Below are 20,538 nucleotides of genomic sequence, written 5' to 3'. Positions count from 1 at the left end.
CACCTCCCTCTACTGAAGTGAAGAGCATGTGGCTGCAGGCAGGGCTGCAGGCGGAGTGGGGGACTCACCACCTACCACCTGTGCTAGTGTGCTACAGACAGAAAGAAAACACTACAGTATGAATGTGACCTGGCACCTCCTGTCTAGAATGAGCTTAATAAGGAACAACCTGCCTTTCTGAGTCATGTCTTTCTAAGTCTGCTGCTTTAAAAAAATAAAAAAAATATTAAGGGGTGGATCAGCTTAATATTGCGGAAAGAATGTTGCTTCCAATGTAATTGTCTGCATCATTTCCAATCCCCCATATTTTTTGGGTAGATATATATATCCATACACGCATGCATACTGTATACATACACATACCTATATAAACATACATACTTTTTTAAAAGAATATACCTTTATTATTATTCCCCGCAAACCCTACCGCCGATCCCCTAATTGGAGTAAACTAATAAACACTTCTGCTTTTACCTTCAATTTATACATCTTATACACATTTTACAGACACAGTCTACTTTACAATAGTTCTCTCTTGTTTGTTCTTAGTCCTTCCTCTATTTCTGATGTCCATCCAGTTTGATTCTATTTGTAACTGTGCTATTTCACAAAAGTTCCGAACCTATATACATTTTACAGATCCCGTATGCTTTACATTGTTTATCTTGTTATTAGTCCCACCCTTCAGCTCCATTCAACCCCTCCCATCTATCTCTCAACATCATCCATTTCGGATTTCTATTTGCCATATATTTTTCAACTGTGCTGTGATGCTTCACAAAAGAATTGAACCTTCCTATTCTCATAGCTTCTACAGATTGTAAATTAAAAAGATTTTTTTTTGCTAAAATAATTATTATATTATTGATTGATTGACTATGGCTTTTCAAATCACCCAGTATTGCTATCTGTAGCGTTAGTTCTAGGCAAATGTTGCAATTCTTCAGCCATTCCTGGACCTGTGACCAAAAACGAGCTACATATGGACAATACCAAAATAAATGATCTAATGACTCTGCCTCCTCACAGCAGAATCTGCAGAGCTGGGAAGATTGTATCCCCCATATATATAACATTCTATTAGTTGGAAGAATTTTGTATAGTAATTTAAATTGAAAAATTCGAAGTTTTGAATCCGGCGTTGTTTTGCGTATCAATTCATAAACCATGTGCCATGGAACGGGTACATCGAAAATCTCTTCCCAACTATTTTGCAATTTATATGGCACAGCTGTCAGTTTTTTGGTCCTTAAATGAAATTGGTATATGTTTTTATTTATCACACTTTTCTTTAACCATTTATGTTATTTAATACAGGGCCGACATACAAGTTCCTTACTTTGTTCCCCTTCTACTTGCCTCTTCCATTTTTGTGGTAATGCTGCAATTAATTGGTTGTAATTTTGGGTAGAGCAGACATTTCCATATGTCTGTGTTAGCTGCATGTGTGACATAACTCCACCAGTCCTATTTATGATATCATTCACTAAAATTATACCTTTTTTAAACATTTCTTCGATAAATACAGTGTATTTATCTATTAGTATATTTGAATTTAACCACAATATTTGTTGTACTATTTGTTCCGTCCTTTCAGGTGGATTAAACTGAAATTGCAACCAACTTTCTAAGGCTTGTTTAAAAAATAAAGATATTTTGGAGATTATTTCCTTTTCAAACAACCGAAAGTGAGCAGGTGTAATCTGAATAAAGGGGAAAAGGCCCTTCCTGAATATAGGATAAGACATTCGTACCAGCGGTCTAAGGCACTGCATCTCAGTGCTAGAGGCATCACTACAGACCCTGGTTCGATTCCAGACTGTATCACAACCGGCTGTGATTGGGAGTCCCATAGGGTGGCACACAATTGGCCCAGCGTCATCCGGGTTAGGGTTTGGCTGGGGTAGGCCGTCATTGTAAATAATTTGTTCTTAACTGACTTGCCTAGTAAATGTGTTCAACTTGAATAAATTGAGTGCTGTCTTTAGTGTGTAGAAGATGCCAAGCTCCTTTGTATCCTCCAGTACTTGTGTGGGTTATAATGCAGTATATAATATACAGTACCTGTAGTAACCAGCTCCAGATCTCTCTTGACAAAAGCCTTCCTCTTCTCCTCCAGTAGCTGGCTAGGAATGAGGCCTGCACTGCCCCCCACTAGGTGACATGCCTGTGATGGAAAGAATTCATAAAGTGGTTCTATCACTGCATTGCAACAAAAACATTTTTTTTTTTAACTATTTAGGATAAACATGATAAAGTGAAAGACTAAATAGTGGTTGTCCATTAGAAGTGACTGACCTGCCACCAGTTGAGGTCCTCCTGGTTGAAGAGCTGCAGGATGTCTCCACTGCTGAAGCCCAGGCCTGCCTCCTTACAGGGGATTAAGTTGTCATGGGACGGGGCGTAGTCAAAGTGACACTTCACATACGCCTGAGGAAGACGGAGAGGGAGCTCGGTGAACAGGTCAGAGCTTGAGTAGAGGTAAACACCATCTAAACATAATACATAATATCTAGTGCTCAATACACTGCCTACTTCAAAATGCTACGTTAAAACACTTTATTACAGTATTTGTTCACATGCCATACTACTATTAACACAATACCGGCCACCAGTGTGTGGTCTCAATGGTTCCTGGGGAATCGCTACAGTATCTGGTCAAGGCCATCTCAATCAGACAGCTTTGCTCACTTGAAACTCATTCATCTGTCTCTTTACTTTCCCAGACAATACAAAGCTAGAGCACCACCCCTCGAGCCCAACCCCTGTATCCCATCTCCTAAAAATGGAAGAGTCGGAAGGAGTTAGAGCCAAAACAGGTAGCCATGGCAACCATTCCCTATGCTCAACGGTGATTACTCATGGCAGCAAGTTGAAGTGTGAATGAAATGCTCCCCTCGGCCCCTGAGCTACTCTAGCCCTCCCATCACCCCCTCTACCCACCAGTGACTTTAGCAATGTGGAGGGAAATGTTGTCACTTGGAGTCACAGACAGGACACTGGGTAAAAGGAGTTTTCTACTTAGCTCGGTCACCTCAGCATACACCAGCACAGTACAGAGAGATGGTCGTTAATGTTGATACTTCGTAATATACCGGGCTGAACATCTCTTTAATGGACTGGATTAATTGAGCACTTAAGAGGAATGTATCATCCACTATCAATGTAGTGTAGCACCCACCTGCACAAAGCTCCTTATATGTAATGTTACAGTGTTTTGACAAACTGTTTATCTCATTGTTGAAAATGTGTTGTGATGATGGAGCAGTTTTGAGATGCAAGGGAACAGACAATAGCATCTTATCTGTCATCTCTCTCCCTTTCAGAGAAACCATTTTGCAGCAACTCTCGGTTTGGATAGCTTGAAGTCGCCTCCGGAGATCAAAATACTTCAAAATGGACCCTCGCCGGTCGCCAGGGAGCATTTCAATGCCGTAACCTCTAAGTCTTTTGTCCGAACCTTTTGAAATGCGCCAAATATAATTTCCAAAAGAATAGCCCAGGGACTGATTTCAAAATGTCAGTGGAATGGATTGTCACGCCCTGGCCATAGAGAGGTTTTTATTCTCTATTTTGGTTAGTCCAGGGTGTGACTAGGGTGGGCATTCTAGTTTCTTTATTTCTATGTTTTCTATTTCTTTGTTTTTGGCCGAGTGTGGTTCCCAATCAGAGGCAGCTGTCTATCGTTGTCTCTGATTGGGAATCATACTTAGGCAGTCATTTTTCCCTCCTTCAGTGTGGGATCTTGTCTTTGTTTTGAGTGCATGTAGTTTGCACGATGAAGTTGGTCGGTCATTGTATTGTTTATTGTTTTTTTGGTGTACATTTAAATTAAAGAAGAATGTACGCCTACCACGCTGCACCTTGGTCTCATTCCGACGACAGGCGTTACATGGATGGACAGTACAGAGCTGTGGGCTATTAGCATGCCATGAATTACTGCTATTTGAGAGAGGTGTTCAGTCCTGTGAGCTTTTCCTTGATCTCTGGGCCAGTTACCCAAGGTTCGCTGGTTCAAATACTCCAGCCGACAAGGTGAAAAATCTGTCGATGTGCCCTTGAGCAAGGCACTTAACCCTCATTTGCACCAGGGGTACTGTATTACTATGGCTGACCCTGCAAAAGAAAACCTTTCACTGTATGTATCCGGTGTATGTGACAAAACATTTTATTGTTATTTATTTCATTTGGGTCATGATGTCGCTGAGTACAATAAATCTCGCACACTCTTTCCCACTGGGCACACACTGGTTGAAACCACCGTGTTTCAACATCATTTCATGAAATGACATTGAACCAACGTGGAATAGACATTGAATTGACATCTGTACCCAGTGGGTTGACTACTCAGAGACTCTGGGTCCATTAGCTAGACTCCAGGGGCAAATGCTCACAGAGCTAAGGACACTATACTAACAAGGAATTCAAAGGCTGGTCGGAAGAAGTTCAAAGGGGACTAATAGTAACCAGTAATGTGTTTTAGGTGTATTCATTTAGGGTGCATGCACTATTTTGAATAACAATTTTTGTCAACTGAATGCTGAGTCTGTGGGTTGAAATGAGAGATTGAAACATTTTCCTTCAAGTTGGAACAGATGTACTGTACAGATCTTTTTCGGTGTTTTTCTGGCCCTTTTTGGTTTGCTCTCTCATCCTCACGGTGACTCCAGTAGCTCATTCTTTATTCATGAGAGAAAAGCCATTAGTAGGATTACACTTTCCAAATATTTTTCTCTCTCACAAAACTGGAAAAGTAAAATTGCCGGCGCAATTGTCAGGTTGACGTTTATTGTCATGAAGCTTGGCCTGCAGGCAGAACTGAGTGATTTCCACTAGATGGGCCAGCTACAAAGTCAAAATTGGATATATATATAACCTTAATCTAATGTTAGGGTTTGACATTAGCATTAGCAGTGTGGTTAAGGTTAGGGTTAAGGTTAGATTTTAAATCTGATTTTATGACTGAGGCTAGTGACCACTCTTGCCTCCAGATTCATGACAATAAATGCCACCATAGCACTCACTTGAGGACGTTGCATTGGATTCATATTCTTGGCAGGAGACACAAGGTTAAAGACTGCAGGAGGGAGACATTGGCTGTACAGTATTTTCTGAAAAACCAAATAGAATTTCATGTATATCTGAAAAGATTTGATAGGCTAAGTGGACTTTTTTGGCATATTGGATACACATATAAAATGCTTTCAGATATACAGAAGTCCCAAAACAGACATGGGCTAAGGTTACATTTATACTGAACCAAAAAATAAACGCAACATGTAAAGTGTTGGTCACATGTTCCATGAGCTGAAAAAAAATATCCCAGAAATTTTCCTAAAGCATAAAAAGCTTCTTTCTTGCAAATTTTGTGCACAAATTTGTTTACATCCCTGTTAGTGAGCTTTTCTCCTTTGCCAAGATAATCCATCCACCTGTCTGGGGTGGCATATCAAGAAGCTGGGGACAATAAAAGGCCACTCTAAAATGTGCAGTTTTGTCACACAACACAATGCCACAGATGTATCAAGTTTTGATGGATAGTGCAATTGGTATGCTGACTGCAGGAATGTCCACCAGAGCTGGTGCCAGACTATTGAATGTTCATTTCTCTATCATAAACCGCCTCAAATGTCATTTTAGATCATTTCGCAGGATGTCCAACCTGCCTCACAACAGCAGACCACGTGATACCACGCCAGCCCATGACCTCCACATCTGGCTTCTTCACCTGTGGGATTGTCTGAGACCAGCCACAAGGACAGCTGATGAAACTATGGGTATGCACAACTGAAGAATTTCTAAACAAACTGTCAGGAACCGTCTCCGGGAAGCTCATCTGCGTGCTCATCGTCCTCAACAGGGTCTTGACCTGACTGCAGTTTGGCATCGTAACTGACTTAAGTGTGCAAATGCTCACCTTCGAATAGGTACTGGTACGCTGGATAAGTGTGCTCACGGATGAATCCCAGTATCAACTGTACCGGGCAGATGGGGCCGTGTGGGTGAGCGGTTTGCTGATGTCAATGTTGGGAACAGAGTGCCCCATGGTGGCAGTGGGGTTATGGTATGGGCAGGCATAAGCTACGGACAATGAACACAATTGCATTTTATCTATATAAAATTTGAATGCACAGAGATACCGTGACCAGATCCTGAGGCTCATTGTCATGCCATTCATCCGCCGCCATCACCTCGTGTTTCAGCATGATAATGCCCGGCCCCATGTCGCATGGATCTGTACACAATTCCTGGAAGCTGAAAATGTCCCAGCTCTTTCATGGCCTGCATACCCACCAAACATGTCACCAATTGAGCATGTTTGGGATGCTCTGGATCAACAGCGTGTTCCAGTTCCCGCCAATATAGAGCAACTTTGCACACCCATTGAAGAAGAGTGGACAACATTCCACAGGCAACAATCAACAGCCTGATCAACTCTATGCAAAGGAGATGTGTCGTGCTGCATGAGGCAGGTGGTGATCACACCAGATACTGACTGCCCTACCTTTTTTTTCAGGTACACTATATGGCCAAAAGTGCTCGTCAAACATTTCATTCTAAAATCATGGGCATTAATACGGTGTTGGTCCTCCCTTTGCTGCTATAACAGCTTCCACTCTTCTGGGAAGGCTTTTGACTAGATGTTGAAACATCTGAATGGAAGCAAGCCGCGGGGACTTGCTTCCATTCAGCCACAAGATCATTAGTGAGGTCGGGCACTGATGTTGGGCGATTAGGCCTGGCTCGCAGTCGGCGTTTCAATTCATCCCAAAGGTGTTCGATGGGGTTGAAGTCAGGGCTCTGTGTAGGCCAGTCAAGTTATTCAGCACCATTCTTGACAAACCATATCTGTGTGGACCTCGCTTTGTGCACGGGGGCAATGTCATGCTGAAACAGGAAAGGGCCTTCCCCAAACTGTTGCTATAGAGTTGGAAGCACAGAATCGTCTAGAATATCATTGTATGCTGTAGCATTAACATTTCCCTTCGCTGGAACTAAGGGGCCTAGCCTGAACCATAAAAAACAGCCCCAGGCCATTATTCCTCCTCCACCAAACTTTACAGTTGGCACTATGCATTCGAGCAGGTAGCATTCTCCTGGCATCTGCCAAACCCAGAATTATCTGTTGGACTGCCAGATATATTTTTCTATTTATGCCAGTTCCTTTCAGCCAATTTGTATCTTTAATATATGGGAGGCAAACAATTTCCCTACCTTCTCCCTTTTTCACTTGCCGCCTCCATTTTTGTGGTGGTGCTGCAATCAGTTGATTGTACATTTGGATTGAGCAGATATTCCCATATATTTTCGATAACTGCATATGTGACATAACTCCTCCGTTTCTATTCATAATATCATAATACCATAATATAATTTTATTAATCAGTATATTTGAGTTTAACCATAACATTTGGTGTAATATTTGTTCGATATTTTGGAGGATAAAACTGAAATTCTAACCAGCTTTGTATGGCTGTCACACCCTGACTTTAGTTATATTTTGTTTTCTTTATTTTTTAGTTAGGTCAGGGTGTGACAAGGGTGGTTTGTTTAGTTTTTGTATTGTGTATGGGTTTTTGACTTGTCTAGGGTTTTTGTTTATCTATGGGGATTTTGTATGGTCTAGGGGTATGTAGGTTTATGGTGGCCTGAGTTGGTTCCCAATCAGAGACAGCTGTTTCTCATTGTCTCTGATTGGGGAGCCTATTTAGGTTGCCATTTTCCATGTTGGTTTTGTGGGTAGTTGTTTTCGGTTTTGTGTTGCTGCACCTTACAGGACTGTTTCGTTTTCGTTTCACTCTCTTTGTTATTTTGTTTAGTGTTTCTGTTCTAAATAAATAACATGACCAATTACCACTCTGTGCTTTGATCCGATGACTACTCTTCATCCGAAGACGAATATCGTTACAATGGCTTGTTTAAGAAAGGGTGATACTTTAAACAAAATGTCATTTTCAATTAGTCGAAAACGAGAAGTAATCTATATAAAGGCAGAAAGGCACTTTTTTAAGAAAGGATGAGCCTTTTTTAATAATCTACTGGAGAACCATTTGGGGTTTAAGTATAACTTATGTGCAGTATGAGTCAGAGGTTTAAAACAATTTAAAAAAAAAAAAATTTTAAATAATTTTAGCCCCCCAAACTCATATTCATTATATAAATAGGCATGTTTAATTTTGTCTAGCTTAGCATTACAAGTAAAATGAAATATGTTTTGCTCATATGATTTAAAAACAAGTCATCTGGAGTAGGCAGTGCCATTAGTAAGTAAGTAAACTGTGATAGGACCAAAGAGTTAATCAATGTGATTTTTACATAAATAGACAATTATGTACCTCTCCATGGTTGCAGAATCTTATCTATTTTTGCTAACTTTCTATTGAAATTAATTGTGGCAAGTTCATTTATATTTTTTAAGATGTGAATACCAATATGTATGTCTACTTCACCATCCGCCCATTTTATTGATAAACTACAAGGTTTTTTTAAACACTGTATTTTTTAACGGTCCAATACATAATGAGTGAGAGGTCATCCCTTTACACTTGTGTGTTAGGTTAGATTATTCGTTGGTTATTACTGCATTGTCGGAACTAGAAGCACAAGCATTTCGCTACACTAGCATTCACATCTGCTAACCATGTGTAAGTGACAAATAAAATTTGATTTGATTTAATATGGTACACTTGTCATAATTAAGTTTTAATCCAGAGAGGCTAGAAAAGTGATCAAGATCTTCAATGAGACTGTGCAGGGATCCAGATTGCGGACTTAAGAAAAAACGAGAGTCATCGGCATTCATTGACACTTTTGTTTTTATCCGCTGGATTTCTAACCCCTTGATGTTCTTGTTGGATCAAATTTTAATAGCTAGCATTTCAATGGGCATAATACATAGATATGGAGACAACGGACAGCCTTGTTTACCTCCTCTTGAAAGCTCAATACTTTCTGAGAAGTAACCATTATTTACTATTTTACATCTGGGGTTGCTGTACATAACTTTAACCCATTGTATAAGAGATTCACCAAAATTAAAATATTCCAGGCATTTATATATAAATTCTAGTCGTACTTTATCAAACGCCTTTTCAAAATCTGCTATGAAGACCAGGCCTGGTATCTTCAATGTTTCATAGTGTTCAATTGTTTCCAGTAATTGTCGTATATTATCTCCAATATATCGTCCATGTAAAAAACCTGTCTGATCAGGACAACAAAATATCTGGTAAAACCTTTTTTATGTGCAATGCATTTTGCCAGGATTTTTGCATCACAACATTGAAGTGTTAGAGGCCTCTTTATACTTACTTTCCTGTTTAAGTAGTAATGAAATCAGACCTTGTTGAGTAGCTGAAAGTCTACCATTTGTATAAGAGTAATTAAAACATGCTAATAATGGATCAAAAAAGGTCTGATATACCTCTACTGGTATACCGTCAAGCCTTGGTGTTTTTCCATACTGAAAAAATGTTATTGCCTCAAAAAGTTCCTCTTCTGTAAATTAGCTATCACACAGATCTTTCTGTAAATTTGTTAATTTTACATTATTATTATTATTAGGAAAGACATCCTTATAGTTAACATCATTCAGTGGAAATGGAGGAGACTGAAAACAAAACATATGCTTAAAATATTTTGCTTCCTCTTTCAAAATATAATTTGGTGAATCATTAAATAGTACCCGCAAAACACCAGTCTCAACGTCAACAGTGAAGAGGCAACTCCGGGATGCTGGCCATCTAGGCAGAGCTGCAAAGAAAAAGCCATATCTCCGACTGGCCAATAAAAAGTAAAGATTAAGATGGGCATAAGAACACAGACACTGGACAGAGGAACTCTGTTAGAGCTAGAAGGCCAGCATCCCGGAGTCGCCTCTTCAATGTTGACGTTGAGACTGGTACTATTTCATGAAGCTGTCAGTTGAAGACTTGTGAGGCATCTGTTTCTCAAACTAGACACTCTAATGTACATGTCCTCTTGCTCAGTTGTGCACCGGGGCCTCCCACTCTTTGTATTCTGGTTAGAGCCAGTTTGCGCTGTTCTGTGAAGGGAGAAGTACACAGCGTTGTACGAGATCTTCAGTTTCTTGGCAAATTCTCACATGAAATAGCCTTCATTTCTCAGAACAAGAATAGACTGACGAGTATCAGAAGTAAGGGAACACTCCCCTGAAATGGACAAAAATGAATGGGATGTTATTGGCACCGTACGAAACATATACACAATGTACAATACCACTCAATTGGACGTCGTTTCATTCAAAACTGATTGCAAATACCATATGGCAAATGCCAAGTGTAACACTGCAAAAATCCAATAGATGGCAAGTGCGCTCCACCATACATTTTCATATTGCAAATGTAACACAAGTCAAGACCCAAGAGTAAAAAGTTTGAAAATTTGGAAAAAAAATCAAGAACTTATCACTCCCTTAAAAAAGTGCTTTCTGAACCGTTTTTCGAAAGTCTTTCGATTTTGTTTTTGTCAATTACACATATATAAGAACTGTATGAACATACTTTTGTCAAATTTTATTATCCACATTTTTGTTTTTTTGTTTTTACTTGTCCATAAGGCATATGTTTTGTCCATTTGCAATATGATTTCATAGGAAGTCAAAAGTCAAAGTCAAAAGTCACTTTTGTTTTGTTGCCAAATGCCATAAGAAATGTCCAAATGCAATATGAAAGATTTGAAAGTGCCAAATCAGGATGTTATGTCCATTTGCCATGTACGATCATAGGAAGTCGGTTTACAAACCCAAAAGTCGGTGAACCATGTCCAAAAGGCATTTATACTGCCCAAATTATATATTGCACTATGTTAACTTTTTAGGGATAGGGGGCAGCATTTTCACTTTGCATGAATAGCTTGCCCAGAGTGAACTGTCTCCTACTCTGTCCCAGATGCTAATATATGCATATTATTATTACTATTGGATAGAAAACACTCTGACGTTTCTAAAACGGTTTGAATGATGTCTGTGAGTATAACAGAACTCATATGGCAGGCAAAAACCTGAGAAAAAATCCAAACAGGAAGTGGGAATTCTCGATTTTCAACTCCTCGCCTATTCAAATCCCAGTGGGATATGGTTCTGTTTGCACTTCCTACGCCTTCCAATAGATGTCAACAGTCTGTAGAACGTTGAATGAAGCTTCTACTGCGATGTTGAGCCGGATGGGAGCTGTTTGAGTCAGTGGTCTGGCAGAGTGCCAGGTCCTGGTCACGCGCATTCCACATGATATCGACTTGCGTTCCATTACTTCTATAGACACAAAGGAATTCTCCGGTTGGAACGTTATTGAATATTTATGATGGAACTAGGATTCCTGGGAGTGCATTCTGATGAAGATCATCAAAGGTAAGGGAATATTTATCATGTAATTTCGTATTTCTGTTGACTCCAACATGGCGGAGAAATGTTGTTTCTATCTGAGCGCCGTCTCAGATTATTGCATGGTTTGCTTTTTCCGTAATTTAAGGGTTAATGCCACATGGTTCTAACCCTAAATGTTCTCCCGATGTCACCCAAAAGCACCTGCAATTTAGGGCCAGGCTTCATTATGGGCCTACTTTTTTCATGCCATTGCAGGCTCTGTGTGTCTTTAAGCCCCGCTCTGTGTCACTCCATCCTTGCTCTGTGTGCGTGTGCGTGTGTGTGTGTGTGTGTGTGTGTGTGTGTGTGTGTGTGTGTGTGTGTGTGTGTGTGTGTGTGTGTGTGTGTGTGAGAGAGCTGTTCTTTTACATTTGTTGGGAGAAATGACTGATTTACAGTTCATGAGGGTTGCCTAATCACACATATAAAGTTTTGAAAAGATCTGACCTTTTAACCCTTCAAAACAGCCCCTATGACACCATTTTAAGGTACTTCCGGTTAACACAGGAAGCTGAAAGTGAACACATATCCTCCTTGGGGTAGGCTCTTATTGAATTTTGAGTTTTAAGTCTTTATGTTAAGAACTGAGTTATTTACAGAGGGTTGAATGAGTGTGTGTTATTTCAGAAAATCACAGAAATCTCGCAGAGCTCCGAAACCCACTTAAAAAAGATTCTTCTGAACACGCTGCAACTGGATCTGTAACTTTTTGGGGAGAAAAAACACATTTTTTGGAACATCACCAATTGTACATTGTACGATTTCTCTTAAATTACGATAGATAAATGGCTGGTTCTTTTTTTCCTGACACCGTAGGTTCATGTACTTTGACGTGAAGTGGTCAAATTAGCGATCTATTTTCGTTTTTAATCTGAGAAATATGGTCATAACTCAAAAAGCGTTGAGGCTCGACGCCATATTGTTCGGGGCCAACTGCCCATTATGCCAAACCTATGCTCACCAAGTTTTGTCTTCGAAGTCTTTTCCGTTTAGGAGAAAAGGCCACGTCGTGATTGGTGATGTTTTGTACATTTGCAATATGATTCCATTCGCCCTCTGGTGGGATTTACCGGGACAGCGGAAAAATTACAAAAATTAGAACATTTTATAAAACGGAAACCGAATGTCCGAGCGACTTCGTTCGATGACTTCCCGGAAGATCTGGCCCCCGTGCACGACCCGCCACCGTCCGCGAATTTTACAAACGTTCGCGGACGTCTAGTAAGGGACCGTACATTTGCAATATGGAGTTTCTCATCAACCATACAGCAAATGTCAAAATGTTCCCTTCAGGTATGAAAGGTCTTTGTTTCTGGCCATTTTGAGCCTGTAATATAACCCACAAATGCTGATGCTCAAGATACTCAACTAGTCTAAAGAAGGCCAGTTTAATTGCTTATTTAATCAAAACAACAGTTTTCAGCTGTGCTAACATAATTTCAAAATGGTTTTCCATGATCAAAATTATAAACTTGGATTAGCTAACACAACGTGCCATTGGAACACAGGAGTGATGGTTGCTGATAATGGGCCTCTGTACGCCTATGTAGATATTGCACTAAAAATAGCTGTTTCCTGCTACAATAGTCATTTACAACATAAACAATGTCTACAGTATACTGTATTTCTTAACAATCTGATATTATTTTCAAAATGGACATAAAAGGTGCTTTTCTTTCAAAAGCAAGGACATTTCTAAGTGACGTCAAACATTTGAACGGTAATGTATGTGAACAACAGCTTGTGCACGATATCTAAGGAAGTCTCAAGGTTTTGCTCGCCTGAGGTAGAGTATCTCATGACAAGCTGTAGACCACACTATCTACCTAGAGTTTATCTGTATTTTTCGTAGCTGTCTACATACCCCCACAGACCGATGCTGGCACTAAAACCGTGCTCAATGAGATGTATACCACCATAAGCAAACAAGACAATGCTCTTCCAGAGGCAGCGCTCCTAGTGGCCGGGGACTTTAATGCAGGGAAACTTAAATCAGTTTTACCTAATTTCTATCAGCATGTTAAATATGCAACCAGAGGAAAAACTATTCTAGACCACCTTTACTTCACACATAGAGACGCATACAAAGCTCTCCCTTGCCCTGCATTTGGCAAATCTGACCATAATTCTATCCTCCTGAATCCTGCTTACAAGCAAAAATTAAAGCAGGAAGCACCAGTGACTCTGTCTATAAAAAAGTGGTCAGATGAAGCGGATGCTAAACTACAGGACTGCTTTGCTAGCACAGACTGGAATATGTTCTGGGATTCTTCCAATGGTATTGAGGAGTACACCACATCAGTCATTTGCTTTATCAATAGTGCATCGAGGACATTGTCCCCACAGTGACTGTACGTACGTACCCCAAAAAGAAGCCATGGATTACAGGCAACATTCGCACTGAGCTAAAGGGTAGAGCTGCCGCTTTCAAAGAGCAGGACTCTAACCCGGAAGCTTATAAGAAAGGCAAAGCGTCAATACAGGACTAAGATCGAATCGTACTACACCGGCTCCGACGCTTGTCGGATGTGGCAGGGCTTGCAAACTATTACAGACTACAAAGGGAAGCACAGCTGAGAGCTGCCCAGTGACACGAGCCTACCAGACGAGCTAAATAACTTACATGCTCGCTTCGAGGCAAGTAACACTGAAACATATATGAGAGCATCAGCTGTTCCAGACGACTGTGTGATCACGCTATCCGCAGCAAGTAAAACCTTCAAACAGGTCAACATTCACAAGGTCGCAGAGCCAGACGGATTACCAGGACGTGTATTTCGAGCATGCGCTGACCAACTGGCAGGTGTCTTCACTGACATTTTCAACCTCTCCCTCTCTGAGTCTGTAATGCCAACATGTTTCAAGCAGACCACCATAGTCCCTGTGCCCAAGAACACTAAGGTAACCTGCCTAAATGACTACCGAACCGTAGCACTCACTTCCGTAGCCATGAAATGCTTTGAAAGGCTGGTCATTGCTCACATCAACACCATTATCCCAGAAACCCTAGACCCACTCCAATTTGCAAATCGCACCAATAGATCCACAGATGATGCAATCTCTATTGCACTCCACATTGCCCTTTCACACCTACGTGAGAGTGCTATTCATTGACTACAGCTCAGCGTTCAACACCATAGTGCCCTCAATGCTCATCACTAAGCTAAGGACCCTGGGACTATACATCTCCCTCTGCAACTGGATCCTGGACTTCCTGACGGGTCGCCCCCAGGTGGTAAGGGTAGGTAACAACACATCCGCCAACCTGATCCTCAACACGGGGGCTCCTCAGGGGTTTGTGCTCAGCCCCCTCCTGTACTCTTTGTTCACTCATGACTGCACGCCAGGCACGACTCCAACACCATCATTAAGTTTGCTGATGACACAACAGTGGTAGGCCTGATCACTGACAATGATGAGACAGCCTATAGGGAGGAGGTCAGAGACCTGGCCGTGTGGTGCAAGGACAACAAACCTCTCCCACCATGTGATCAAGACAAAGGAGATGATTGTGGACCTCAGGAAAAGGAGAACCGAGCACGCCCCCATTCTCATCGACGTGGCTGTAGTGGAGCAGGTTGAGAGCTTCAAGTTCCTTGACGTCCACATCACCAACAAACTAACATGGTCCAAGCACACCAAGACAGTCATGAAGAGGGTACGGCAAAACCTATTTCCCCTCAGGAGACTGAAATGATTTAGCATGGGTCCTCAGATCCTCAAAAGGTTCTACAGCTGCACCACCAAGAGCATCCTGACCGGTATAGCAACTGCTCGGCCTCCAACCGCAAGGCACTACAGTAGGGTAGTGCGTACGGCCCAGTACATCACCGGGCCAAGCTTCCTGCCATCCAGGACCTCTATACCAGGCAGTTTAAGAGGAAGGCCCTAAAAATGGTCAAAGACTCCAGCCACCCTAGTCATAGACTGTAGTCTCTGCTACTGCATGGCATGTAGTACCAGAGCGCCAAGTCTAGGTCCAAGAGGCTCCTAAATAGCTTCTACCCCTGAGCCATAAGACTATTTGCATTGCCCCTCTTTGAAACGCTGCTGCTACTCTCTGTTATTATCTATGCATAGTCACTTTAATAACTCTAGCTACATATACATATTACCTCAATTACCTAGACACCGGTGCCTCCGCACATTGACATTGACTTTGTACCGGTACCCCCTGTATATTGCCCCGCTATTGTTATTTACTGCTGCTCTTTAATTATTTGTTATTCTTATCTCTTACTTTTTTTGGGGGGGGGTGGGGGGGGGTGGGGGGTGGTAAGTAAGCATTTCACTGTAAGGTTCACACCTGTTGTATTCGGCGCATGTGACAAATACAATTTGATTTGATTTAACCAACATCTCCAATCTTGTCTCATTGATTGGACTCCAGGTAAGCTGACTCCTGACTCCAATTAGCTTTTGGAGAAGTCATTAGCCTAGGGGTTCACATACATTTTCCAACCTAATGCTAAATGTTGTATTCAATATAGACAAGATAAATACAATAATTTGTGTGTTATTAGTTTAAGCACACTATGTTTGTCTATTGCTGTCTTTTTTTTTTTTTTTTTTTTTTTTTTTTGGGGGTGGATCAGCTTAATATTGCGGAAAGAATGTTGCTTCCAATGTAATTGTCTGCATCATTTCCAATCCCCCATATTTTTTTGGGTAAATATATATATCCATTCACGTATGCATACATATACACATATATACATACACATACCTACATAGACATACATACTTTTTTTTAAAGAGTATACCTTTATTATTATTCCCCGCAAACCCTACCACCGATCCCCCAATTGGAGTAAACTGATAAACATTTCTGTTTTTACCTTCAATTTATACATCTTATACACATTTTACAGACACAGTCTACTTTATAATAGTTCTCTCTTGTTTGTTCTTAGTCCTTCCTCTATTTCTGTTGTCCATCCAGTTTGATTTCCACTTGTAACTGTGCTATTTCACAATAGCTCCGCACCTATACACATTTCACAGATCCCGTATGCCCTACATTGTTTATCTTGTTATTAGTCCCACCCTTCAGCTCCACTCAACCTTTCCCATCTATCTTCCAACATCATCCATTTCGGATTTTTATTTGCCATATATTTTTCAACTGTGCTGTGATGCTTCACAAAAGATTTGAATCTTCCTATTCTCATAGCTTCCACGGATTGTAAATTAAAAATAAACATTTTTGCTAAAATAATTATTATATTATTGATTGATTGACTATGGCTTTTCAAATCCCCCAGTATTGCTATCTGTAGCGTTAGTTCTACGCAAATGTTGCAATTCTTTAGCCATTCCTGGACCTGTGACCAAAAACGAGCTACATGCGGACAATACCAAAATAAATGGTCTAATGACTCTGCCTCCTCACAGCAGAATCTACAGAGCTGGGAAGATTGTATCCCCCATATATATAACATTCTATTAGTTGCAAGAATTTTGTACAATAATTTGAATTGAAAAATTCGAAGTTTTGAATCCGGCGTTGTTTTGCGTATCAATTCATAAACCATGTGCCATGGAATGGGTACATCGAAAATCTCTTCCCAACTATTTTGCAATTTATATGGCACAGCTGTAAGTTTTTTGGTCCTTAAATGAAATTGGTATATGTTTTTATTTATCACACTTTTCTTTAACCATTTATGTTCTTTAATATAAGGCCGACATACAAGTTCCTTACTTTTATCCCCTTCTACCTGCCTCTTCCATTTTTGTGGTAATGCTGCAATTAATTGGTTGTAATTTTGGGTAGAGCAGACATTTCCATATGTCTGTGTTAGCTGCATGTGTGACATTACTCCACCAGTCCTATTTATGATATCATTCACAAAAATTATACCTTTTTTAAACATTTCTTCGATAAATACAGTTTTTTTATCAATTACTATATTTGAATTTAACCACAAGATTTGTTGTACTATTTGTTCCGTCCTTTCAGGTGGATTAAACTGAAATTGCAACCAACTTTCTAAGGCTTGTTTAAAAAATAAAGATATTTTGGAGATTATTTCCTTTTCAAGCAACCGAAAGTGAGCAGGTGTAATCTGAATAAAGGGAAAAAGGCCCTTCTTGAACATAGGATGAGACATTCGTACCAATCTACTAGAGAACCAGTTTGGATTTAAGTATAACTTTTGTATGACTGATGCCTTTAGTGAGAGGTCTAATGCTTTAATATTTAATAATTTCTGCCCTCCGAATTCATATTCGTTATATAAATAGGCCCTTTTAATTTTATCTGGCTTGCCGTTCCAAATAAAATTGAATATTTTTTGTTCATATAATTTAAAAAGCAGGTCACTAGGTGTAGGCAAAACCATAAGCAAATAGGTAAACTGTGATATGATTAAAGAGTTAATCAGGGTGATTTTCCCACAAATAGACAGGTATTTTCCTTTCCATGGTAGCAAGATCTTATCTATTTTTGCTAACTTTCTATAAAAATTTATTGGAGTGAGATCATTTCTTTCTTTTGGGATTTGTATACCGAGTATGTCCACATCTCCGTCAGACCATTTAATTGGTAAACTACATGGCAATGTAAAATGTGTATTTTTTAGTGATCCAATACGTAATATGGTACATTTATCATAATTTGGTTTTAATCCAGAGAGGATAGCAAATGTATCTAGATCCTCTAAGAGGCCGTGGAGAGATTCTAGTTGTGGTTTTAAAAGAAAACATGAATCATCAGCGTACAATGACACCTTAGTTTTTAGGCCCTGGATTTCTAATCCCTTAATATTAATGTTTGATCTAATTTTAACAGCTAACATTTCGATGGCAATAATAAATAGATATGCCGATAGTGGACAACCTTGTTTTACTCCTCTAGATAGTTTAAAACTTTCTGAGATGTAGCCATTATTTACTATTTTACACCTAGGGTTACTATACATAATTTTTACCCATTTTATAAGAGATTCCCCAAAATTGAAATATTCTAGGCATTTATATATAAACTCCAGTCGTACTTTATCAAAAGCCTTTTCAAAATCAGCTATGAAAACCAGGCCTGGTGTCCCCGATATTTCATAGTGTTCTATTGTTTCCAGTACTTGCCTTATATTATCTCCAATGTATCGTCCATGTAAAAAACCTGTCTGATTAGGATGAATAATATCTGACAAAACTTTTTTTATTCTATGCGCCAAGCATTTTGCTAGGATTTTTGCATCACAACACTGAAGTGTAAGAGGTCTCCAATTTTTTAAATGGACTGGATCTTTATATATACCACTTGGGTCCTGTTTCAGTAATAATGATATCACACCTTCTTGTTGCGTGTCTGATAATCTATCATTTATATAGGAGTGGTTAAAACAAGCTAATAATGGTCCTTTGAGTATATCAAAAAAATGTTTGTATACTTCCACTGGTATGCCATCCAGTCCTGGAGTTTTCCCATCCTTAAAGGCCCCAATTGCATCAAGTAGTTCCTCCTCTGTAATTAGGCCTTCACATGAGTCTTTCTGTACAGATGTTAATTTTACCTTATTATTAGGGAAAAAATCCATACAATTAGTTTCAGTTAGTGGAGATGGAGGAGCCTGAAACGAAAACATATTCTTAAAGTACTTTACTTCCTCTTTCAAAATATCATTTGGTGAATCATGCGTGACTCCATCATTTGTAACAAGTTTTAATACGTTTTTTTTGGTAGCATTTCTATATTGAAGATTGAAAAAGAATTTGGTGCATTTTTCCCCATATTCCATCCAGTTCGCTTTATTTTTATAATATATTACACTGGATCTTTCTTGAATAAGTTCCTCCATTTCTTTTTGTTTTTCCTCTAACTTATTCTGTGCCTCTATGGTACCGTTTTTATTGTTATCTAACTGTACTGTTAGTCCTTCAATTTCCTTTGTTAATATGGACTCTTTTGATCGAAATTGCTTTTGTTTTATAGATGAGTACTGAATTGCATGGCCTCTAAAGGCACACTTAAAAGTGTCCCATACAATATGGGGATCTGCTGTACCTATGTTATGTCTAAAAAAGTCAGTTATAAATTCTTCTGTCCTAGTTCTAAACAATTTATCATCTAGTAGGCTTTGATTAAATTTCCAATATCCTCGCCCACGTGGAAATTCTGTAAGAGTAATATATATGCCAATTATGTGATGGTCCGACCGCATTCTGTCCCCTATCAAACACTTTTTAACTTTTGGTGCCAGAGAGAATGATATAAGAAAGTAGTCAAGGCGACTAGCTTGATTAAGCCTCCGCCATGTATATCTCACTAGGTCAGGGTATTTAAGTCTCCATATATCCACTAATTCCAATATATCCATGACATTCCTGATTTCCTTAAGTGCCTGAGGGTGATAGTTTGTAGTGTGATTTCCTTTCCGGTCCATAGAGGTATTTAAGACCGTATTAAAATCTCCCACTATAATAATAGAGTCTAGTGTTGCTTGTAGAGTTGATACATTCTTATATATATTGTCAAAGAAGCTTGGATCATCATTATTCGGACCGTATAGGTTAATAAGCCATATATGTTTATTGTCCAATAACATATTTAAAATAATCCATCTACCTTGAGGATCTGTTTGGACAAGTTGCACATTTGGATCAAAGTTATTATTAATTAAAACCATCACCCCTTTTGAATTTCTTTGCCCATGGGAGAAATATATTTCGCCCCCCCAGTTCTTTTTCCACAAAACTTCATCTAAAACTGTCGAATGGGTTTCCTGTAAACAGTAGATATTATAATCCTTCTCTTTTAGCCAGGTAAATACTGATCGTCTTTTCTTATTATCTGCTAAGCCATTACAATTGTAACTGGCTATACTTATTTCACCACTTACCATAATGAGACACACCTTTCAATTATTTTTATCAAAATATATGTTTGTAAACGTCCTATTAAAAAGTAACATAATGATTGAGTGTCTATATAGTTGTACCATGACATTTGCATCTCCACTAAGCAAACCTCCAATTGGTCCCCACTATTCCACCCGCCAAAAGCCCCCATCTCGAGTTGGGTTGTCATCCCAATGCCCGGCAGACCACCCCCGACCCCCCGCATCGCACAGCCCCGGACCGACTGGGATCCATCCTTCGAAAAGTGCACACAGCGCCATCCACCGAACCGAAGCAGATCCATTGCCAAATGC

General features: G+C 39.7%; 1 protein-coding gene across 4 annotated transcripts in view; it reads right to left on the bottom strand.

Moving 5' to 3' along the window:
• The window catches only part of LOC120060576 (MAGUK p55 subfamily member 2-like), a 51,159-nt gene that overhangs the window by 13,004 nt on the left and 17,617 nt on the right, over positions 1–20,538 (bottom strand). For 2 of the 4 annotated variants that reach the window (XM_039009947.1, XM_039009944.1), the window contains 2 exons: positions 2,299–2,430; positions 2,075–2,167 (listed from right to left, as the gene is read on the bottom strand). In XM_039009947.1, the coding sequence (XP_038865875.1) occupies positions 2,075–2,167; positions 2,299–2,430 (225 nt within the window). Of the gene's footprint in view, positions 1–2,064; positions 2,168–2,298; positions 2,431–20,538 lie in introns of all 4 variants that reach the window. The other 2 variants (XM_039009945.1, XM_039009946.1) reach the window with 1 other exon arrangement.

This window comes from Salvelinus namaycush, chromosome 16 (genome assembly GCF_016432855.1).
Source record: "Salvelinus namaycush isolate Seneca chromosome 16, SaNama_1.0, whole genome shotgun sequence".
Lineage (NCBI taxonomy): Eukaryota > Metazoa > Chordata > Actinopteri > Salmoniformes > Salmonidae > Salvelinus > Salvelinus namaycush.
This window is presented reverse-complemented; position numbering and strand designations above follow the sequence as displayed.